The 23,250-nt window shown below is 35.4% G+C and overlaps 1 protein-coding gene across 14 annotated transcripts in view; it reads right to left on the bottom strand.

Moving 5' to 3' along the window:
* Positions 1-9,527: 9,527 nt before the first annotated feature.
* PPIP5K2 (diphosphoinositol pentakisphosphate kinase 2) overlaps positions 9,528-23,250 on the bottom strand; it is a 72,937-nt gene continuing 59,214 nt past the window's right edge. For all 14 annotated transcript variants that reach the window (XM_042944516.1, XM_042944517.1, XM_042944515.1 and 11 more), the window contains 3 exons: positions 21,777-21,917; positions 17,932-18,057; positions 9,528-11,254 (listed from right to left, as the gene is read on the bottom strand). In XM_042944516.1, coding sequence (XP_042800450.1) covers positions 11,142-11,254; positions 17,932-18,057; positions 21,777-21,917 — 380 coding nt within the window. In that variant the 3' untranslated portion in view covers positions 9,528-11,141. The remainder of the gene's footprint in view (positions 11,255-17,931; positions 18,058-21,776; positions 21,918-23,250) is intronic.

Raw genomic sequence — 23,250 nt, 5'->3', positions numbered from 1 at the left:
CACTTCCATGTATTTGGCTATATGACTTGATGGGATTTTGAATTTCTTTGGCCCTTCTTCAAGTATAAATATCTCCCTGTCTAACTTTAAAAACTGAACTTTACGAACCCTTCATTCATTTTGAATTTTTCCTGACTGGTAAGGCCACACAACTCTTAGGGATAGAAAGATGTCATTGGATTGACCTCTGAGTATCTGTCATTGTTTTTTTGTCTAGTTTTGTGGGCCCAACTTCTAAAGTCATCCTACTGACAAGAAACAAGAAGGTGATATTCAAGGGGAAAACATGGAACTAATTAGTTACCTGTTACTTTGAAAATAATATTGAACTCTGCTTTATATATTCATTGGAAAATTTAAAAAACTCACAATACATATACTGAATGGGAACCAATGAAACAGTTTCAAGAAGACCAAGTATTTTACAAGAAAAGGAACAATCAGAGCATTCTACCTGGCTCAGCAATAAGCAGTATTTACAGAACCACTAACTGTATGCACTGATTAATGATTTAACATTATTAGAGACAAGGAAGGTAGACTTTAGAAATTTAAATTCTTACTTACCATAACAAGAAGTCAATAGATAATATCTAAAATTGATAAAACACAGTTGTAGAAGATTATTATACAGAAATATGGGGGTGAATATCTGAAGAAAGGGCTGGAGATGCCTTTAGAAATTGAGACTTGGGGGCACCTGGGTGTCTCAGTTGGTTAAGTGGCCAACTTCAGCTCAGATCATGATCTTATGGTTTGTGAGTTTGAATCTTGCATTGGGCTCTCTGCTGTCACCACAGAGTCTGCTTCAGATCCTTGGTCTCTCTCTCTCTCCCTTCCCAGCTCTCACACACACACAGCCTATTTCTATCAAAAATAAAACAAAAAAAAAAAAAAAAAGAAAGCAATCAGTCAGTTAAGCATCCGATTTCAGCTCAGGTCATGATTTCGTGGTTCCTGGGTTCTAGCCCATGTCGGGCTCTAGCCCACGTCGGGCTCTAGCCCACGTCAGGCTCTGTTCTGACAGCTCAGAGCCTGGATCCTGCTTTGGATTCTGTATCTCCCTCTCTCTCTGCCCCTCCCCAGCTCGTGCTCTGTCTGTCCCTCAAAAATAAATAAACATTAAAAAAATAAAAAAGCCAAAAAAAAAAAAAAAGAAAAAGAAAATGAGATTTGACTTGGGGTAGGGATGGGTAGAGGTCAGAGAAAAAGAGTAAGGAAAGTGAAGCTCTTTTGTTACATTTTAGTAACATTTGACCTAATATGTAAGTATTACTTTAATAATCTTAATTTTAAGTAAAATGCCAGATTTTAAAGTGACAATTATGACCATTATAAATACTACTGATCATGGGAAAATATCATGTAATGTGGAGTAAAGAACCTAGGAAAAACATTTTATATTTATGGTGCAATAATTACAATTATGTAAAGATACTTAAGAACAGTAACTATAAGAGACCATGAAAAAATGAAAACACATATAGGGTAATAGAATAAAAGTGACTTAAAAATTTTTTACTTACTGTTATAATATTAGCTTGACATCACTTTTGAAAAATTATTAAAATTTACAGAATACCACGTTGAAATACACACTTTATTTGGGATTATGTCAGCATGGAAATCATCCTTGTCTCCAACAGTTTATATTCCAATGTTATGAAATTCTTGAAGTCTCCTAAATTAAAGCCTCCTACTCTACACCACCCCAAGCACATTCATGAAGTCGTCGCTGTTTTCCTATCTTCCCTTTAAACGTCTCTTCCTGCCCCAACTTTATTCTGCTCCTTTTATGCCACAATAACACACCACCATCTACTTCCTCAGAAAATCTCCTAGGATGCCAAGTGTTTTTTCATGGGATTTGCAAGGTTTTTTTTTTTTTTAATGTTTATTTTTGAGAGGGAGAGAGACAGAGTGTGAGGCGGGGGAAGGGCAGATTGAGAGGAAGACACAGAATCTGAAGCAGGCTCCAGGCTCTGAGCTGTCAGCGCAGAGAATGACATGGGGCTTGAATTCACAAACTGTGAGACCATGACCTGAGCTGAAGTTGGACGCTTAACTGACTCAGCCATCCAGGCACCCCTGCAAGTTGTTTTTTGAGTGAGCTTTTTTTCAGTGTGATTTCTAGTATGGAAGTGCCCTGTGTGTGCCCTGGATTGTGCAAGTGTCCCAGTGTATGTTTTGGCATTTGCTTCTTTTTGTGGACCTACAAGGGTAGGTATAAGATCTTACAGTTCTGGTTTGCACACTGTAGAGCCTTTCCTGCTTTTACGAATGGAACCCAGCTCCAGCCATATAGACAGTTTCCAACTTCAAGGCTTCCTCAACAGTACCCTTAGCTAATATAGTTCATGCTGATCAAGTAAATTATCCCTGAAAAATCAGGGATTCAGGTACCCTTTGAGTCCCTTAGACAAAAGGACTTCAGACTTGATTCAATTGCTGATTCCTTTCATTTCTGATACCTTCTGGTTTTAATTTCTTGCTTTTGAGCTGCTACATGCATTTCCAAAATAAATATTTTATCCAGAATTTTTAAGTGTTTGAAATATAAGTTGCTCACTCATTTTGCCATGGTCTCTGTGATTGCTTTAGAGCACTTGGTCTCCAATAGATAGTAAATTCCTTGAAGAATGGCAACAGGACTTTCATTTTCACCAGGGTTTAGCACAGTAATGGGTTTATAATCAGCACCCACCACGCATTTGGTGAAGGAATGCCTTTCGGAAGACAGTGAGAAAAGCATTTGATAAATTATGGGGTTAATGGCCAGATTAATGACATAAGCCTTCCAAGGGTATTTGCATATTAAAAGGGGTTATCTATGTGTTTGGCATGGAGTTCACTGAGCTTTCTTAATGATTCTCCCTACATAGACACTGTATCCAGCAAGTAGGTAAGATTTTGAGCAGATAAATTCCTCCCAAATTCTTACTCCTTACTTAGCAACCAACTTTCCTGCTCAGGTCGTAGCCTCCTGGCCCAAATCTGTAATATGGGGGTCACCTGATTCCTATGGAGTAACTCTAGTTTTTTAGGGATAATTTTTTTTTTTTTTTTGGTCAAAATGAGTTATAACCATGTTATGATAGGATGTTATCAGTCTATTATTTCTCACACAGCAAGACAAATCATCCACTTCTTTGTGGTTGCAGCATTGGTCAGAATATAGAGGGCAGAAGGTAACAAGGAAAAGAACTTTCTTAGAATCACATCACCATAGACTAAAGACAGCTGAGAACCCAGATGATCATTTTATGCCACAACTTTACAGATGTCCATTTTAACAACCAGACAAGGCAATAATGCACATGTAGTAGAAATATAGAACTTATTCTATAGACTCAAAGATTTCCTATTAGCCATCTGCTTTTACACAATCATAGTACTACATCATCAATATGCTGGGTATAATTTTTTTCTTGTTCTTGCTGTAAAAACATTTCCATAACTATATTCTATTCTGTTTAAACATAAAAAAGCTTGCATTTATATTATCAACCAATATCCAGAACTAAATGAACTCAGGTTAACAAATGGGAGCTAGTAAAATCCTCATATAGATAATTCTAAAATTATAAATATTGAAGCATAAACTTTATTTATGCTTACTGTTAACAGTAAGTTCCTTAAATGAGCATCTGGGGAGCAAGAGGGAGTAGTAATGGCCATCAGTACCAGTAACTCTTACTTTAGTTATGCTATCTACCTAAATTAATGTTCAAGAACAAGGTAGGTATGGCATATGGCATATTAGAAACTTTCAGAAAGGTTTCTAAATGACTAATGAAGAATCAGTTATACAAAACTGTTGTGAGTTAAAACATTAGGGACTCCCAGGTCTCATTTTACTATAGGACAAGTTAGCATTTCTATGTATGGCAAGAGAGTCTTTAATTATCTGGCCTCCAACTTCTTCATATCAGCAATGTTTTTTGGTAGTACAGTAGAGCTTACGTTCTTTTATTCTCTCTGCCTCACTTCTCCCTCATTTTTTTCCCTTCATTTTTCCATCTATCCATCCATCCATCCACCTTTAACAATGAGCATTCTAGTCAATTGACTGGTTTCAGAAAAATCTAGTTTTCGAAAGTAGCAAAACACTTTCAGAAGGCACACTGTTTTTTTTAGCTCTTAAAAAAATCATCCTTCATATATCAAGGACTCTTGAAGCACGTTACATGGAATGATAAATAAACAGCTTACTTTCTTCATCGAGATACATCCTTGTAAGGGCTTTAAAATGGGTATCTAAATCATATATCCGTTATCTCACCAGGGTCACATAAATTGTGTCATTCACACCACACATGACATGAGATGGATGGGTGGGAGGGAAGGCCTCATTTTGTTTTGTTAAATACTGTTGTTTTATTTAAACCTTGCTTTGAGAAGGACTGTATTGTCTTATTTGAAAGATTTTATAAATGGAAAAGATGCCGAAATAACCTTGATTTTTTTTATTTTTTTGGTTTGTCAGATTGTTACTAGGCAAGCTATTCCTGTGGCAACAAAAGCAACCACAGAAGAGTATTGGGAGCTGTCTAGAACATCCTTGACTGCAAAAATGCTGAAATACAACTGAAAACAGAAGCCTGGTTGACATCTGGACTATATACAACTCCATTACAACAAAAGAACACAAATAATGCTTCAAATTTGTTCTTCCTTTTGCAGTTTACCAAATTATCATTTCATTTGATCCTGACAACATTGGACTTTAGGCATAAGTGGCATTATTAACTTCATTTAAAAAAACATAGCTGTGGTAAGAAAATAGAAAACTTCTCCTTTTCTTCCTCTTCTTATTCCTTGATGTCAAAGGATAGTAATAAAAAAAGTGATATCCAGTTTGAAAATGGAGAAATCATTTCTCAATAAAAATGATCATCCCCAAATATAAATATAAATTATCTTAAAATAAAAGAAATATAAACAGTCTTCAACAAAACTATAAAACACTTGTAACCTCCGCCACAACTTCTGAGAAAGAGCTAACAGATGCAGTCAAGATATAAAAGGAAGATCCCTGGAGAGGATGCTTACAGCTCCAGACCTCAAAGTTATCAGAGCAACAGACTCCAAAATAGCTGGCATATTCTAAGGGGCAAAGCCAATTCCTTGTCTGAAACAATGGAAATGGAGTCAGCACCACCATTCGGGTGTTTTCTGGATACTTCCTGGTACCACAGAGGAGCAGAGCTGCAAAGCCCAAGGAGGAAATATAGACATGTCACTTACAAGAAGCAGTATGTGGATGAGACAAGAGTGGAGGAAAGACGCCCCAAAGGGGAGCAGCTCTGTGGCTGACAGTCACTGTTTGCTGCAGAGAATAAAAAGGCTAAAAAACAACTTTTGTAGACCTGCAGACCTGGGATAAGTCGCTTCCGTATTACCCAGGAAGAATTGTTAGCCCAAAATGCTATTAACTACCATATGGAAGTATATCAAATAGGTGATCCAGAAAGGAACTTATTTCGAGATGAGTGGTAAATGAAAATGAGCCTGCATAATAGTGTTCATACAAATATACTCCAAAAAAAGCAGGACTGGAACGGGAGAAACAATAGCAGATAAAACCATTCATTGGAAAAAATGAATCCACTGAGCATATGAAATATATGACCAAATAAGGAAACAAAAACTTCATCCAGAGATACAAGCGATCAGAAACCACATAGTGACACAACCAAAGGAAATGCAACAGGAGCTAAAAGACTTTAGGAAAGAAATGGAAAAGAGAAGAAGACGACCATCCTCCAAACAATGCTACACCAGAGGGAATACAAGAGATGGGTAAATTGAGAGAAGGCCAAGAGGGGATAAGGTGGAAATAATTTCAACCTGTTAATGAGGGGTTCAAAATATAGCATTTAAACTGATAAGCATGTAATAAAGGCATAAAACATTTACAGGTATAAAGCTAAACACAAGAACCAAGGAAATAATACTGTCAACTTAAACTGCTCTAGAGGAAGGGCAGAAAAAAGTACACTAATTGGACATTGCTCCTAACAGGGTATCAAGAGCATCTAAAAAATGAAATATATAAATCAAAATTACAGTTAAGAAGAGAACAAGTGGAACAAAGGGAAGTACAGCAAACACGGATAGTACAATGAAAGTGTAGTGTTCATATTGTTGATCACTTACCCCTTATTCATTCCTCCACCCCTTTCCTAAAAGAACCCTAATTTTGGTCATATATCTATCCTTTTTTCACATAATCTTATGCTTAAAAGCAAGGATTCTTAGTTGGGAGTGATTCTGCCTCTGTAGGGGACATTTGGCAATGTCTGGAGACAATTTAGACTCTCTTTCGGGGGTGTTACTGGCATTTAGGTTAGAGACCGGGACGAGGAGACCAATTTCAGGCCAAAACCCTATGTGTGATCTTTTAGGCCTTCTTTATCATGGGCAATTTAAAAAAGTTTTGCCTGGAAGTCTTTATGAGGAAAAGCTGTCCCCCATACACAGAGTCTTCTAAGGGAGCTATCTAGTCAAAGACACCAAGGGCCAGCATGCTTATATTCATATCTGCACTCCTAGCCCTGACACCTCCATTCAGAGGCCTCATTCTTATGGGACTCCTTCAGGTGTCTCCACCGAGACCTTCCCGGGGACAGGTCTTGACCAAGGTATTCTCCTCCACTCTGTTTTTCCACTTCTAGCCTTTCCTTCTCTCCCTGTCCCCAGTTCCCTGGGTTCATAAAATGGCAGTGCTCCTCAGCAATGATCAAAATTTCCACCAAAAATTGTTTTCAAAACACTGAGACAATTTCCTCCACCTGCACTGCTTGATTGACCCTTGCCCAGTGCCATTCAGTGGGGGGCTAGGAAAGAATAGTGAGGAGCCAGTGCTACATTCCTTTTTGGTCTCCTGCTTATATTGCCACAGTAAGTAAATAAAAATTTGATTATTATTTTCATTTTGGCTCATTGCCTTAACTGACTACCTCAACTAGCAGCTTAGCATAGGATTATTGCTAAACATCCTACTATGCAGAGAACAGCTCCCAGAAAAGCATTGAACGGTCCGAACTGTCAACAGGGCTGAGGCATTTGGCAGAACTTGACTCCATCACCACCACCTCCAGAGCCAATAAGCCCATGGATTTCTCCTAGAGAATGTTATTCATCCAGGAGCGATAGATGACCAAATAAGAAGGCCTAATCATACTGAAATGAAAGACTATTCCATGGCTGAGGGAGAATTTTCCTCAATTTTTGTTGTGTTGGACATGAACAAGAGAACATAAAACCCTGACTGCCACTGGCAGCCATCGTGTGAACATGATGTGTGAACATTGTGGGAAAGCAACTTTGGGATGAAGTACTTGTACTATGCTACAGGAGTGAGGTAGAGAACCCGGGTCTTTGATGACAGTATGACTGAAAGCACTATGTCCAGAACGCACCCCGTCTGTGGACTTCCCAAAATGGGTAATAAATTTCCTTATGATTTTAAGTTTCAACTGGAGTTTTTCTTACTTGCAATGAAAACTGTTCTACAAAAAAGATAAAAAAAAAAACAAACTAAAAAAGCAATAAAAACAGAAAGCATTAATCTAAAAGCAGAAATATATTACATATAAAAACACTACACTAATGTATGAAATAGGAGGAATCCTAAAAGTGAATCACAAAGCAAACCACACTATTTTAAAATACCTAAACACAGTGACACAAACATAAACAAATTCAGGGATAGATAAAGGTGTATCAAGCAAATGTACTTTAAAATAAAACGTCATAATCTTAATATCTGACATTTTAAACTATAAGGCAAAAGCATCCAATGAAATAACAACAAAAGATATTGTTATAATGATAAATGTAAAACCCACATTGTAAATGTAGCAGTCATGAATTCATATGCAACAGAAGACATAAAAACATAGAAAGAAATAAAAAAAAAAACCACAGGCAATAAAAGGAGAAAATCCTTATATGGAAAGTTTCCTTTACCTCTTTCAAGTCATGACTAAGCACATGGGCCAAAGGAAAAGGTTATAGAAAACCTAAGTGATATATTTGAGATATAATTTATATATGTAATAAAAGAATAGATTTTATAAAGTTTTCCATTCTCTGAAAATACAGAGTAGACCCTTCAACAAAAACTGACCCATATAAAGAAAACCTTACACGGCAATAGTTTGGTACCTATGAATGATTCTGTGCAAAGGGAGAGCTATTTCTACTTGAATTCCTTATATCAAGTGACCCCTTCAGAAGGATAAAAATTGTCCCCATGGGCAAGAATGCTGCTGTTGATGACAGCTCTGGGTACAGCTCAAGAGAATTAGAGAGGGTCTAAACTCACAGAGTTTACTAAGAATCCCAACATTACTAAGAATAATATAGGCAGTCTACTCTGCCCAGATAAACCAAGGATAAAATGAGGTCATATTAATGAATACTATATGTAAAGCAAACTTTGATAAGCACACAAGGAAATACTGTGGACTTTCCATTAAAGTATGCACACAAGACCAAGTAAAAGCAAAATCTTAGCATGAAAAAAATTTAGCATGAAACTAGGTAATAGTGGACATGCACATTAGAGTCAGCAAAACCTGGAGGAAACCCTGGGTAATAATACTGTTCAAAAGAGGCTTTTCTCTTGTCTTAAGAATTGTAATTAGATCTTTACTGAAGAGCGATACATTTAGCTTTTCTCTTTTAATTGCTGTCTATTGCCCTTTTGTTCCATGTATATGCAAGCACACTGTCACATGTTCTCTGTCCCTTTACATGGAAATGGAAATGCCTCCATTTCCTGCTCAAAGGAAACCTGAGATAAGCTGTTCAGCACATTTTGCTCTTTAATCCAATGTTGGTACAACACCCCAAATGTATTTCCTGGTGTTTAGAATGGACTTAGGAGAATCCTATAGAACCAGGGCAGCAAAATCTGCCAGCATTGCTTCAAGGGGAAAGTGAGGTCTGCGTTCAGATGCGGGATTAAGGATGGAAAGATGGAATAATGCACCATGAAGACTAACATCCTAGAATGGCTGGACAGCTCCTCAGGATGGGCTTTCTCATCTCTGCTGCTTGGAGGACTGGGCTGCAAGAAACAGTATCTTGCAGTATTTAAAACAAACAAACCCATACAGGGATAGAATCATGGGAGAAACGGATGGTTCAGTCAAACCTGCACTAAAGAATGATAACTGTAATTTCTTGCTCTGATATATAAGACTTCTGTTGTTTTAGAAAATGATTCAAAGATTCTTTCAAATCAGTTTATCTAATCAGTCTACACAAAAATATTACAGAGTTTAGTGACTACGGTGAAATCATAGTTCATGTATAACAATGGTAAAAATGAGCTATGCTGAATTTCTGTAGCTAACTTCTAGGAAATAGATATGGCCAACAGTAAGTTTTATTTCATATCTGAGATTAGCATCGTTTAATACTCAAATAGTTTTCTTATTTCTACTTTGAAAGCTAAAAGTAAAGAGATAAAGACTAGAAATCAAAAATAAGTTGCCACTTCATTGACTCTCTGATTCTGGAAATAAAATATTTTAATTAAGTTCCACTTAAAAAATAAAAGTAGCTTCTTACTCCCACACTGAGCACATTAACATTTTCACATACAGAAAGTTTAGGTACATTCAACTGTTTACAAGACATGTCTCCATATAATACAAGTACATTCACGTGAAGTATATGAACTTATATAATTGTATATATTTGTGACTTTTGCATCTGGTACCTTTTAAAACTAACACTTAATATGTTTATTTTCTAAATGTCAATTCATAGGTGATGATTTAAAGTTAGGAGAGCCTCCTGAAGAGTTTTAATAGTTGTGTTCGTATGAGAATTCAATAATATCCTAAATATAAGCTTCAAAGTAAAGCTTTAGCAACTTAAGTTACCTGACTGGCAATGCATGGAATTCTTACCAGGTTGTATTGTTTGGTTTACAGTTTAAGTCATTCAAGTGGCTTATAATTATTTGTGCACTAGGGGATAAAAAAGCACCAATACAGTAAATATTTTTTCACATCACATATGAAATCACAAAACAATGATCTCAATTTCCTTTCAAAATCTAATAGTTTGAAAAGAGCATTTATATCCAATGTTCAATCTTTAAGCTTTCTTAGTGAGATCAACTGATACACTAGAGATAAGAATGGAAATGCTAAAAAGAGGTGTTATGCATAATATCTCCTAACTACAGAATTGAGACATTCTCCTCACACTGCTGATATCCATTTTTGAACTGGTTTCCTTAGATCTAAAAAGAACTCTGAAAATAAGTGTAACATTTATAAACTTATCAACTATGTCTCTTAAAAAGAAATTCTAAAGATGTCTTTCTTCCCGATACATAAAGCAGTATTTTCCTGATGAGCAAAAGCACCTTATGATAAGGAAATATATAAAGCAAGTATTTTCTACAAATTAATATAGAAATTTATGCACATAAAGGTGTAGTCACCCCAGCTGTATATGTAATATTTTAAATAATACACAATAAAAAAAAAAAAACCTCAAAGCACATATTGGAAAAATAACCCATATGCTAGTACTCCAGTTATTAAATATTGCAGCATATATGTAATTCTAACAATTGGAGGAAAAAAGTTTCTAATCCAAATGGTCAGTGAAATCTCTTTGGAAATACACTTTAAAAATCTGTAATATGTAATCCTGGCTGTCAAATTCCAACTCAAGCTATAGGTTTTTATAGCTGACATACAATCCCATGAAAATGAAAGTATGTACAGAGGTCACCTCACAGATTCTTGAGTAAACAGCATTACTGGTGAGACACTGGGACAGGCAGGCTGAGGTCTCCTGTCGTTTTCTTTACAGAGGGAACATAGCAAACATAATATTAAGAATGACAGACCTTCATCACCGTAAGTTCTGCTAAAATGTTAATAAACATTGTTTTAAACATTTCAAGATCATGAGAAAAGGTCCTTACCTGAATATATACAAAGAATTCTCTAGATTTAACATATTTTAAAATGAATATAGAGGTGTATAAGGAGAAACATCAATTACTTGCTTTGACAGTTTTCAGTCAAGGTTTATTACGTGTCTTTTTCTATCGAACAACGTGATTTTTATAAATATATGGAGCTCCAGCTTCCGCTAAGATTTCATTTCTTTTTCCCAGTGGTTTTTTTGTGTTCGTGCATTTCTGTTTTGCTAGCTATAGTCTTTTTTCGAGATGAGGTATTAGGAACAACGGCATTAGAAGGTCCGCTGGTAGCTATACAAAAAAAGAAAAATTGTTTAGATTTTCACAAGCAATTCACGTTCAAATACTACTGCTAAGTGACAAATAATTAACTTTATAACTGTGATGTAAATGAAACATTGTAAACATCCAATAGAGCATTTTTAACCTTTTAACTTTTTAGAATTCAACATCAATACAGGAAAGTAAGGTCAATGGGGTGTGTTCCAAATTTGTCTTTTCACTCTACATTCTTCCTTAAAAACTAATTTATTCCATCATTTTTAACTACCATCTATCTATTGTGCTAACAATATTCAAATGTATACTTTTGGTTCAGGTCTTTTCCCTTACTTCAAGATCTGTTTATTCTGTTCATCCTATCAGAAATCTCTCTATATATAAAACTGACAGTAAACATAAACTTAATATGCTTAATAATGAACTTGTCATTTCCCCTTAAATCTATTTTCTCCTCTTTTATATCACCACTACTTAAAAAGTTCAAATATTAGAAAACTATACACAGTCTTGACTTAGAACTCATCCTTCTACATCCAAACCAACATTAAGCCCTTATGAGTTATTAAAAAGTTATTCTAAGACAGATGACACTTCTGGTATGGATGGGCAAGCTCCTATCAGACTAATTCTCCTGCAGGTTAACAAGTATAAACTCTGGATAAAATATGAAAAACAACTACTCGAAGACACTGAAGAGTAAACAAAAGCAGGTGTATACTGGAAAAAAAAAATCAACACTTGGAGGAAGGAAACTCATGTTGAGTCCCCCCCACCCCCATTTTTTTGAAAGCTGTAGGCCTAAGGAGAGTATCTGGTCTGAACCATGTGCAATGACTACAACTAAACATGAAACTCATTCTTACTAGCATGAAGAACCAGAAGACAAGTACTGGAGCAACTATAGCTGCTGGAAAATCAGGTGGGAGATCCCAGAAAGGGAGAGTCTCCAGTTCTTTGTATAAAGCATGATCACATTTATGGCATGGGGAGGGTAGGCTCCAAGAGTGTAGCTAAGGCCAAAAGAAAAGATGTGAAAGATGAGCTGCTGACTACTTCAAGGAACACAGTTTTGCAACATGAGTTCGCCCAAGGTTAACTCTTTGCTTGAAAAAAACCCAAACAACTCAATACTCTTGGGAAAAGCGTAACAAAAATAACAGTCTGGAGTTTATACAACATCTCATTCATAATGTCTAGGATGCAATCCAAAAGTACTCAATGTATGAAAAAAAACAGGAAAACATCTTTCTTCTTGGGAATGGATAAATTGGTAGAGACTATTTCTGAGGTCAGCTAGATTAGTACACAAGAATGTTAAAGCAAGTACTTTAACTTACTCAAGAACAAAGGAAAATATGCTTATGATAAATAAAATTTTGGAGATCTCTGAAGAATCAAAAAAGAGTATCTAAAACTAAGGAATAAATATCTGAAAAAAACCCACTAGATAGCTTAACAGCAGAATGGAGATGATAGGTAAAAGTGAACATCAACCCAGATTATAAAAAAAAAAAAAATTCTAAGCATGCTTGCCATAGTCAAATTGCTGAGAATCAAAGATAAAGAAAAAATATTGAAAGCAGGCAGAAAAAAATAATTCAACCCACTGCACACATTGGGACAATTCAAATTACCAAAGACTTCTCATCAGAAACAATGGGAACCCTAAATAGGACACAACACCTTTAAAACACTGAAAGAAAAAACTTTCTTCCTCAAATTGTCAATCAAGACTTTTTCAAATACAGTAAGAGATCTGCAGTATAAAAATGCTAAAGAGATTCAGGTAGAAGGCAAATAAAACCAGATGGAAACAAAGATTTAGAAAAAGGAATGAAGACTGATGGCTAATGTGTGGATAAATAAAATACTTTTTTCTCTTCCAAGTGTCATTAAAATACATGACTGTGTAAAGCAAATATTCTAACATTGTATTGTAGCCTTTATAATATATGTGGAAGTAACATACATGGATAACTATGTGTCAAGGATGGGTGGAGAGGAAGGTAAATGAATCTACAGAGTTGCAAGGTTCCCACATTTTACTCTGAGTAGTATAAAATTATCTCTAAGTAGATCATGAAAAGTTAGGTATATTTATAGCCACTAATTAAAGAATGATGCAAAAAGGTAAAGCTACAAAGTCAATAGATAAGTTAAAATAAAACTCTAAAAAATATTGAATACAAAACAAGGCAGAAAAGAATAAAAGAATAACAATCAGAATGTATAAACCAAAAATATAATAACATAGTAGATCTAACCCAACCATATCAATAATTACAATGTTAATGAACCAGAAACATTGCAACTATAAGGCAGATATTGTTAGAATGGGTTTTTAAATTTTTAAAAAATATTTATATTCTTTGAGAGAGAGAGAGAGAGAGAGAGAGAGAGAGAGAGACAGAATCCGAAGCAGGCTCCAGGCTCTGAGCTGTCAGCACAGAGCCTAATGTGGGACTCAAACCCACAAACTGAGAGATCATGACCTAAGCCAAAGTTGGATGCTTAACTGAATGAGCAACCCAGGTGTCCCTAGAATGGGTTTTTAAAGAAGCCAAATATATATTGCCTACAAAAAAAAAAAAAAAAAAAATCCCTTACATATGAAGACCACAGGTTGTTTGGAAAACTAATCCATGCATACAGTAAGCATTAGAAATGTGAGGTAGCAAAATTCACATCAGATAAACTTTAGGACAAAGCATTACTAGGAATCAAAGGGAAATTTCATGATGATAAGTGAGTCAATACATTAGGAAGGCATACCAAATATGTATGTATGTAATCACAAAGCTTCAAAGCACAGAATAAAAACTGATTGAATTAAAGGAAGAAAAAGACAATCATACAGCTGTGAGTGGAAATTGCTCTCTAAGCAATTGATAGCACATTCAGAACCTCTCCTCCCATCCACATGTCCCCACCCCTCAAAATAGGAAAAACACAGAAGATATGAAAAAGATTATCAGCAATTCTGACCTAATGGATACTGATAGAACATTACATCAATGAACTATGGAATAAAAATTCTTTTTTAGTGCTCTTGCTGCATTTAAGATGTACCAAGTCCAAATGTTAAGCCATAAAATAGCTCACATTTAAAATACTAACGGGGCGCCTGGGTGGCGCAGTCGGTTAAGCGTCCGACTTCAGCCAGGTCACGATCTCACGGTCCGTGAGTTCGAGCCCCGCGTCAGGCTCTGGGCTGATGGCTCAGAGCCTGGAGCCTGTTTCCGATTCTGTGTCTCCCTCTCTCTCTGTCCCTCCCCCGTTCATGCTCTGTCTCTCTCTGTCCCAAAAATAAAATAAAAAAAACGTTGGAAAAAAAAAAATAAAATAAAATACTAAGACTGTACAGTATATGTTTTGTAATTGCAACGGTATGAAGGAATTGGTAACAAGACATCCAAACCCCAACCCCCAAATATTTGGAAAGTAACCAATATGTGTCTAAATACTCCATGACTCAAGGAATAAATCACAAATTATAAAGTATTTTTAACTGAATGAGAATGAGAATTAAATGTAACTTTTGTGAGATGTAGCTAAAGAAGTACTCAGAGGGAAACTTAAAGCCTTAAATGTTTCTGTAACAGGAGAAGAAATGTCTAATAAAAAGTGATTTTTTTTTTTTTTTAAATTTTTTTTTTTCAACGTTTTTTATTTATTTTTGGGACAGAGAGAGACAGAGCATGAACGGGGGAGGGTCAGAGAGAGGGAGACACAGAATCGGAAACAGGCTCCAGGCTCCGAGCCATCAGCCCAGAGCCTGACGCGGGGCTCGAACTCACGGACCGCGAGATCGTGACCTGGCTGAAGTCGGACGCTTAACCGACTGCGCCACCCAGGCGCCCCTAATAAAAAGTGATTTAAGAAACTAGAAAGAGAATAAAGGTCAACCCAAAGTAAGTAGGAGGATGGAAATATTAAAAGAGAGAAATCAGTGAACTATAAAACAAACAGCTAAAATCTGTTTCTTTGAAAACACCAACAGAAGGGATAAATCCCTAGTGGGAATAATGAAAAAAAAAATCATAACACAAATTATCAGTATCATGAATAACAGAAATTATTACTAAATTCATTAAAAGGATAGTGCAGTGGGGCGCCTAGGTGGCTCAGTCAGTGAAGTGCCTGACTTTGGCTCAGGTCATGATCTCATGGTTCGTAAGTTCGAGTCCCACCTTGGGCTCTGTGTTCCAGAGCCTGAAGCCTGGAACCTGATTCAGATTTTGTGTCTCCCTCTCTCTCTGCCCCTCCCCTGCTCTCTCTCTCTCTCTCTCTCTCTCTCAAAAATAAAAATAAACATTAAAAAATATTTAAAATAAATTAAAAAAGGATAATGAAGTAACAATAAGATTGACAACTTAGATAAAATGAACAAATTCCTTGAAAAACCAAGTTACCAAAGCCATCACTAAAATGTAACAGAAAATTAATTCTATCAAAATTTAAGTAAGAAATACCTCTCTTATAAAAAACTTCATTCAGAAAATAGAAGTGGAAGAAATACTTCCAAATCATTTTGAGGCCAGCATCATCAGCCTGATACCAACATTTAAAAGACATCACAAAAACAAAAACCAACATGAAAACAAAAACAACAACAAAAACAAAAAATAACTACAGACGAATCATTATCTTTTAAAAATGCAGGTGTCAAAATCCTCAAGGTCAAACTGAATCCAGCAACATTTATATAAATTATTCATCATGACCAAGTGGGGTCCATTCCAGGAATGCAAGATTGGCTTTTATAGGCTTATGTTATATTGAAAAAGTCAAAATAACACCACTTCATCTTTATTATTTAAAAAGGCATATGAAATAATACATTTATTATGTGTCTAATATATAGAGAAAAACAATGGACCATGATTCAAAGAGCATTCAAATCTTAGGCCTACGACTGTTATGTGAACAGGGATTAGTCACAACCTCTGCAATTTTTTCATCCGTAATGGCATAAGAATGGTATTGATCTCTGAAGGCCATGTTTAGAAATGTATGAACAAAAAAAGTGTTTTGTAGCATAAAAAACTATACAAATGTTAGCTTTGAGTTGCATATGGAATACACTGTAATTTATATTTAAGATACTTTTTCAGTTGTCTGTACCTGCATATATTGATTATTTAGACGGTGCAAACTTTAACTATATTTAAGATATTGCCTTTAATTTATAAGGCCGGATAACCTGACAGAACTATTATCAGGGATAAATGATCAAGTCAGTGGTACAGAGTGCTGTAAGAGTTCTTGTTTTGGTAATCATATAAATACATCACCAGTGGAGGGGGCTGGGTTGGGAGTGGGAAGTAAAGGGAGAACATTTTAGAAGAAAAATGACCTGAGTATCACAAGGATTTATTTGGGAGGCAGTGAACAGTTTGGCAACAGTGTAACAACAGCAACTAACATTTAGTGAGTGTTTACTATGTATGTCAAGTACTTTACATAGGTTATTGCATTCATTTCTGACAACCTTTAAAGGAGTACTATTACCCCGATTTTAGGACTATGAAACTGAGGATCGGAGAGGTTAGTAACTTACCCAAAGTCATAAAGCTAATAAGTAGTAGTGTTGAGATTTTAATCTAGGTCCCTCTGACTCCCAAGCCTAAACTATTAACCAAAAGAATTTGTGAGAGCACTAAAATGCTGAAAAGAATGAAGAAATTTCCAGTGAGGATACAGTCAAACCTTGGAGCTATATAGAATTCTCTCAAGAAAAAAAAAAGGTATAGGGTAAGAAAAAGTGAACAGTTGGATGACCCTGTCTGGCATAGCAAAGTAGGAAGAAGAACAACTGTCAGATAAGACTAGAAGAATCGGGTAAAGGGAAATAACAGCAAGGCAGAGTACACCGTGGAAGTCAGAGTAAGAGAGGATTTCAGCAAGGATCAACCACACAGTCAAATATGCCAAAAAATAAGAACAAAAAAACAGTTGGGGTGTCTGGCTGGCTGAGTCAGTAGAGCATGAAACTCTTGATGTTGGGGTTGTGAGCTCAAGTCCCACGTTGGGTGCAGGGATTAGTTAAAAAATAAAATCTTTAAAAAAAATAGAAAAAAAGCTGATAAAAGATAGTTGAATTTGGTACTCATGTCATTAGACTGCGCATGGAGAATTAAAACACTGTAAAGAAAGAGACAAAAATAGGGGGCGTGTGGGTGGCTCAGTTGGTTAAGCGTCCAACTTCAGCCCAGGTCATGATCTCATGGTTCATGAGTTTGAGCCCTGCGTCAGGCTCTATGCTGACAGCTTGGAGCCTGGAGCCTGCTTTGGATTCTGTGTCTCCCCCTCCCTCTGTCCCTCCCATGTTCATGCTCTGTCTCTGTCTCTCAATACTAATAAATAAATGTTTTAAAAAATTAAAAAAAAAAATCTTTCATATAAAATGACTAAAATAAAGCCTAGACTCAAAAGAAAAGCAATAGGAGACAGTTCATAAGTTAGTTTTGAGAACAGTATGAGTATGAAATATATTTTATTAACAGATACAGTGGCGGGGGAGACAACAGAGGAAAAAATACAAATACATCAACAGACTACAATAACGGTTTTTAACTCTAGGAAGTATAATGATCCTTTTTAAAAACAGATTTTAAACTCAAAAGGCAAGCTATTACTACTCCTCTAATTGCACTACAGAATCCACAAATTCACACACTGCTAACCTGGCTTGCTGCTTGCTTTCGTATTCTTTAAGGTAGCTGGTGGTGTTGGGAGGATTTTTGCAGGTGTATACGTATTTAAAGATATTTTTCTTCTCATTACTGGACTGGAACGTGAAGCTGAAGAGGCTGAAAAGAAAAAAAAAAAACAAAACAGATATGGCAGTTCAGTAATCTCCTACCAAGTCCTTACATTTAGAAATTTCTAATGACATATTTAGTGGACTTAGGACTATACGTTACAGGAGAAAATAGACAATGCAAGGTTTACAAAGTAAATTCGGATACATCATCTTTCCTATAAAAAGTTCTCTCATGCTCTTAGCCCAATAGATGTTCTGTTTATACTGCAAATAATAAGCATTTAACAGTATTTACTAATGGCATGCCAAGAATAGAGCAATGGACTTAATTTTATTGTCCTGATAGAAACTCAGATTCTTAAGGGATGGCAGAGAGCTAATGGCATAATTTTACTGCCTAGTTAAAAAAAAAAAAAAAAAAAGTCCCAAATTGTTTTTCTCTTAAAAATATGAAGTAGAGATTCAGGGACAGTTACTTTGTAAACACTATGGTCTATTAATCTATTGTATTTATAAGTAATAAATCAGACTGTCTCCCTATATTACCTAGTGAGATTTATCTTAATGCAAGGACTTTTAAAGATTTTTTTTCTCTTTCTAATCAAGGTGGAGTGGTTGAGAGGCATGAAAAGGAAAAGTACGGTAATTCTGAAGTATGAAGTCCTCTGGGGAAGGAGAGCTTCTGGCATGAGCTTCCAGGTTCTTAACTGAAGGGAGGTGAGGAGTTAACAAAACACCAACTCGCCTGCTTTTGCAATTTTTGGAGGACCTGATAGCAATAAACAGCATGTCTCTGAAAAACAAATACGTGAGCCAGTCACAGCAAATGTGTTTCATGTGGCTGACCCGTATCTACACTGAATGAATACAAATCCCACTGGCAGAAGCTCCAAGTAGTCACTAACGATATAACATACAAGTGATGACAAAAATCCCGAAAGCATCATGTAAAGCACTACACCACTACTAAGCTCTTTCCTGCTTACATGTTTGATCCTGTCTCGTTAACTTCCATCTCTAACTTATCCAGTTAGTATTTCCACACCTTTCCCCCCATCTGATACTGTTAGTGTTCCATTGTAAGCTACCTTCTAGTTGCCACAAAATTGATTTAATTTTGTTTGAAGTGAGGAAAAAGCCTTTCTGAACGACAGAGGATTAACAATATAGGCTTCATTATAAATAGCACAAAATCAATATAGTCTACATTATAATGCTAATTCCTTGACAATTCAGGGAATTAAGTATAAAATAATATAAATATACTGTGATTACTAAATATTAATTCTGCAGTTACAGTATAAAATAGAGGATTCAGAGGCTTCTATTACAGCTGGCACCTATTTTCTTTTCTTTTTTTAATATGAAATTTATTGTTAAATTGGTTTCCACACCACACCCAGTGCTCATCCCAACAGGTGCCCTCCTCAATGCCCATCACCCACTTTCCCCTCCCTCCCACCCCCCATCAAACCTCACTTAATTCTGCAGTTACAGTATAAAACAGAGGATTCAGAGGCTTCTATTATAGCTGGCACCTATTTTCTTTACTACTCAAGGAGAACTAGAAAACCATATACTCAGAAGACATGGGTTTTTTAGTATTGCTTGACCACTAACCACTTGATTTCCTCAATGGTGTCTAAGTTTTTTTTCTTTAAAGAATAATTTTTTCTCAAATGAAATCTTAAATCAAATAGATGAAAACATATACTCTAGTTGAAGCAGCCATGCATGACAAAAGGCCTAACCATTCAGCATCATCTTCCTAATGGAATTTCCAAAAGCTCTTGGGAATACAGTCTGAAGATCAATGAACTAGCTTGATTTTAAGGTTTATTCAACTCAATGAGTTGCATTAACTGTATTTACGTTCTTATCTAGTTTCCTTAGTAAGTAATGGCATGAAATTTTAAGAGAACTAGAGAATATGGGGTACAACTTATATCCATGATATAGAAAAGAGCTAATCTGAACTGGAAAAGGAATTTAATATCCTTCATTAATACACCTCAATAATATACTCTGATTAATTGAATTCACTAACCACAGAAATAAAGCCATCATAATAAAACAGCACCACAGAATATACCTTCAGAGATTTTCTTTCTGTAAATGTTCTACCAATTCTCTTTCCAAAACAGATGTCATTACTGCTGTTACCTGTAAGTCACTCACTGAAAATCTTCTAAATTCTAAATAACATTGATTATCTATCCTAAGTTCTTTTTTACTAATTAGAACTTTTCTTTCATCTTTATTTTAAGATTATAAATCCTTGCCCCAGTGAAGCTGTGAAACATCAAATATAAAGGGGTAAATGGTAAATGAGAATTAATTCAGGTTCTCCACTGCATTCTGAGGAAAAGCATTTTCCATTCTATCAGCTAACAGGGAAAAGAAGATAAACATACTTCATTTTCCTAACTTTGACCTCACACAGCTTAAAGAAGTTATTTCATTTGGAGTATTATCAATTCTCAGAGTCAGACACATTCACAGGAAAACTTTGAAATTAAATCCTACTTCCTAAAACCATTCTTAAAGTGAAATATTTTAGAACATAAACCCAAGTATCTCTCCATTGCCATCAATGATTGAAACCTGACCTCTACTACCAGACGTGGAAGAAAAGGGAAGCCCACTATACTGGAGAAATGCAAGGGGTGCCATTTAGACAGAATACAATGTGACGAGAACTCTCTAGAATAATACAATGTGGAAGCCAGAAAAGGGAAGAGAACAGCAATACACGAAAGTGGCTTTCATTCCAAGACCTCTGGTTTCATTCTTCAGAGAAACACATTTATAGTATGCTCCTTACAAAAAGAAGAAAGGTATACACTCAATGTTTGTGACTTTCCAAAAAAAGGACTAGCCCTAGCAAGATTCTTAACTAAGCAGAGCATGCTCTCCCAAACTGGATGCTTCCTAAACTGGAAATTCCCACAGGCTGAAGGATCCTATAGAGCTGGGGATCATAGTAGTCAGCTGACTTCTCATACCCAAAAAAGGTAGCCCTAAAGGTTTCCCAGAATGATGTCCCTCAGAATAGTGCTACATGGTGTCTAAATGTGTCACCAAAAATGTGTCTTCTCAAAAAATAAGTTTTGGAAAATCTAAGTATACAGTTTTCCTACAGTAATGTAACTCTGTCTCTCCAAAGGGAGGTGGGATATAATACAGTTTCCAAAATTTACTGAGTCATGAATCCCTTTTCTTCACACACATGCATTAACTTTTGCAGAATATTTTCTGAAGAACATAATTTGAAAACCTGTTGTCCTAATTTGCTCTCTTTAGCCAAGAGCTCCTTCTGAATCATTGTGAATATGTACCAGAGGTGGTGAGGCATGGATGGTTATTTGTGCATGTGTGGGTTAATGACAAATGGTATTTTGTAGTTTTTAAAAAGTTTATTGTAAAATCACACACAATAAGAAAACGAAAAAAAGGCCATCAGTCTATATTGTTGACTTCTATTGCTGGGTCTTAGATTTTTTTTTTTTTCCTTTTTTGGGAGGAAAGTTTTTTGGGAGTTATAAAGAAAAGTGGTGAATTCCACATCAATAACACCAAAGAATTTCAAATAATGTTCCTTTATACCCCCTTCTCTCCTAAAATTTTATTCACTATCACTACATGAGTTTGTTGTAATAATTCTTCTAATAGTCTGATAATATCACTGCCACAAAATAATGAAACTAATAACAATAACAACAACAACAACAACAACAATAATAACAATAATAATTATTTTCCTACAAATTTCAGGGGTCTTCCGTGGAACTTCACTTGATGGAGAAGCAATGGAAGCAAGAAATTCATCCACCTGCTTTAAAGACAGGGCATTGTGAAGAGTTTCTAGAGGACAAATAGATGGCACCATGGAATACAATTCAAAGCCTGAAAAAAAGAAATGAAAAAAAATTTGGATATTTAAAAAATAATTAAGAAGGAAGAAGACCATTGCTTAGAACTGTACAGGTTAGGTCTTTCCAATCTATCACATGCAATCACATGAGATCTCTGAAGTCATGACACCAGATGCTATGCAATATGGGACTGGAACAAGATGTGACAAATATTTCATTTTAAATGTATTCACATAGTACCGCATGCACACCATTTCATTCTACACTTTAGTAAAATCTAAGAATGATACTTAAAGAAAAAAAACCTGGGGGGGGGGACAGAAAAATTACATTAAGTTTGTACTTTATAAAAATCAGGTCTATTTGACAGGTAAGTTGATGCCATGATGTGTCTCTGATGCTAGGATGTTAAAATTAACTTCTTGTTGAAAAATGATTACATTGTAATTACTTGAGGAGTGATTTTAAGTAACTTTTCTAGCAATACCAAGGCCAACAATACTCTCTAGTGTGACCTGAAAACCACACTCATTCATTTATGCTGAAAATCAAATTCCAAAACACATTTTACCTACCTTTATTGAAATAACTCAAATATTCTATTGTTGGAAATTGCTAGCTGAGTACCGTTAGGCCAAGTAAAAAGCAATACAAAATACAGACATGTTTGCATTCAACAATGGCACAGAAATAGAAAAATTTCATGAAACAAACCATGCACATAAATATTAATACCATCAGTGAAACAAAACTGCTTACAATATACACTTTTTTAAAAAACAAGATATAGGTTATTCGCTTTTTATAAAAATTGCCTGTTGATTTAAATTTTATTCAACTGAATGGCTTTTAAAATTGCTCTCATAAACAATTAAAGTAGTAAGTCTTCCTGCACCTCTTCTTTCTAACATTCAAACTAATTTCCCTCCAAAGGAAATACTTTTAATACTTAGATTAAGATTTTATATAAAGGCTAACGTTATTAAATAAAAAGTAAAAATTAATTAAACTCAAACAGACTACAAAATTCTCTGCTTCAATAGGCATGTGCTCATTTTAACACTGACTGATATTTACTTAATTTCAGGAGGAAACAGTGACCCAAGAACTGACTAATTCTTGGCTGGAATAGGGAAACTGGTTAAAAGAGAATCTAATCTTTCTATGAAAATAACCAAAGGATTTACAAAATTGGTATGTTTGATTTTCAGGTGCAAACCAAAGCATGACGGAATGTTACATATGCTTAAAGAACAAAACAAAACAAACTATACCATAACAGCAGCTAAAGCACCTAAATAAAGCACTAAAAGAATTGGGCTTGCACAAGTAATACATTTTTTTAAAGTATAAGACTCATGCAA

Source organism: Panthera leo, chromosome A1 (genome assembly GCF_018350215.1).
Source record: "Panthera leo isolate Ple1 chromosome A1, P.leo_Ple1_pat1.1, whole genome shotgun sequence".
In the NCBI taxonomy this organism is placed as follows: Eukaryota; Metazoa; Chordata; class Mammalia; order Carnivora; family Felidae; genus Panthera; species Panthera leo.
This window is presented reverse-complemented; position numbering and strand designations above follow the sequence as displayed.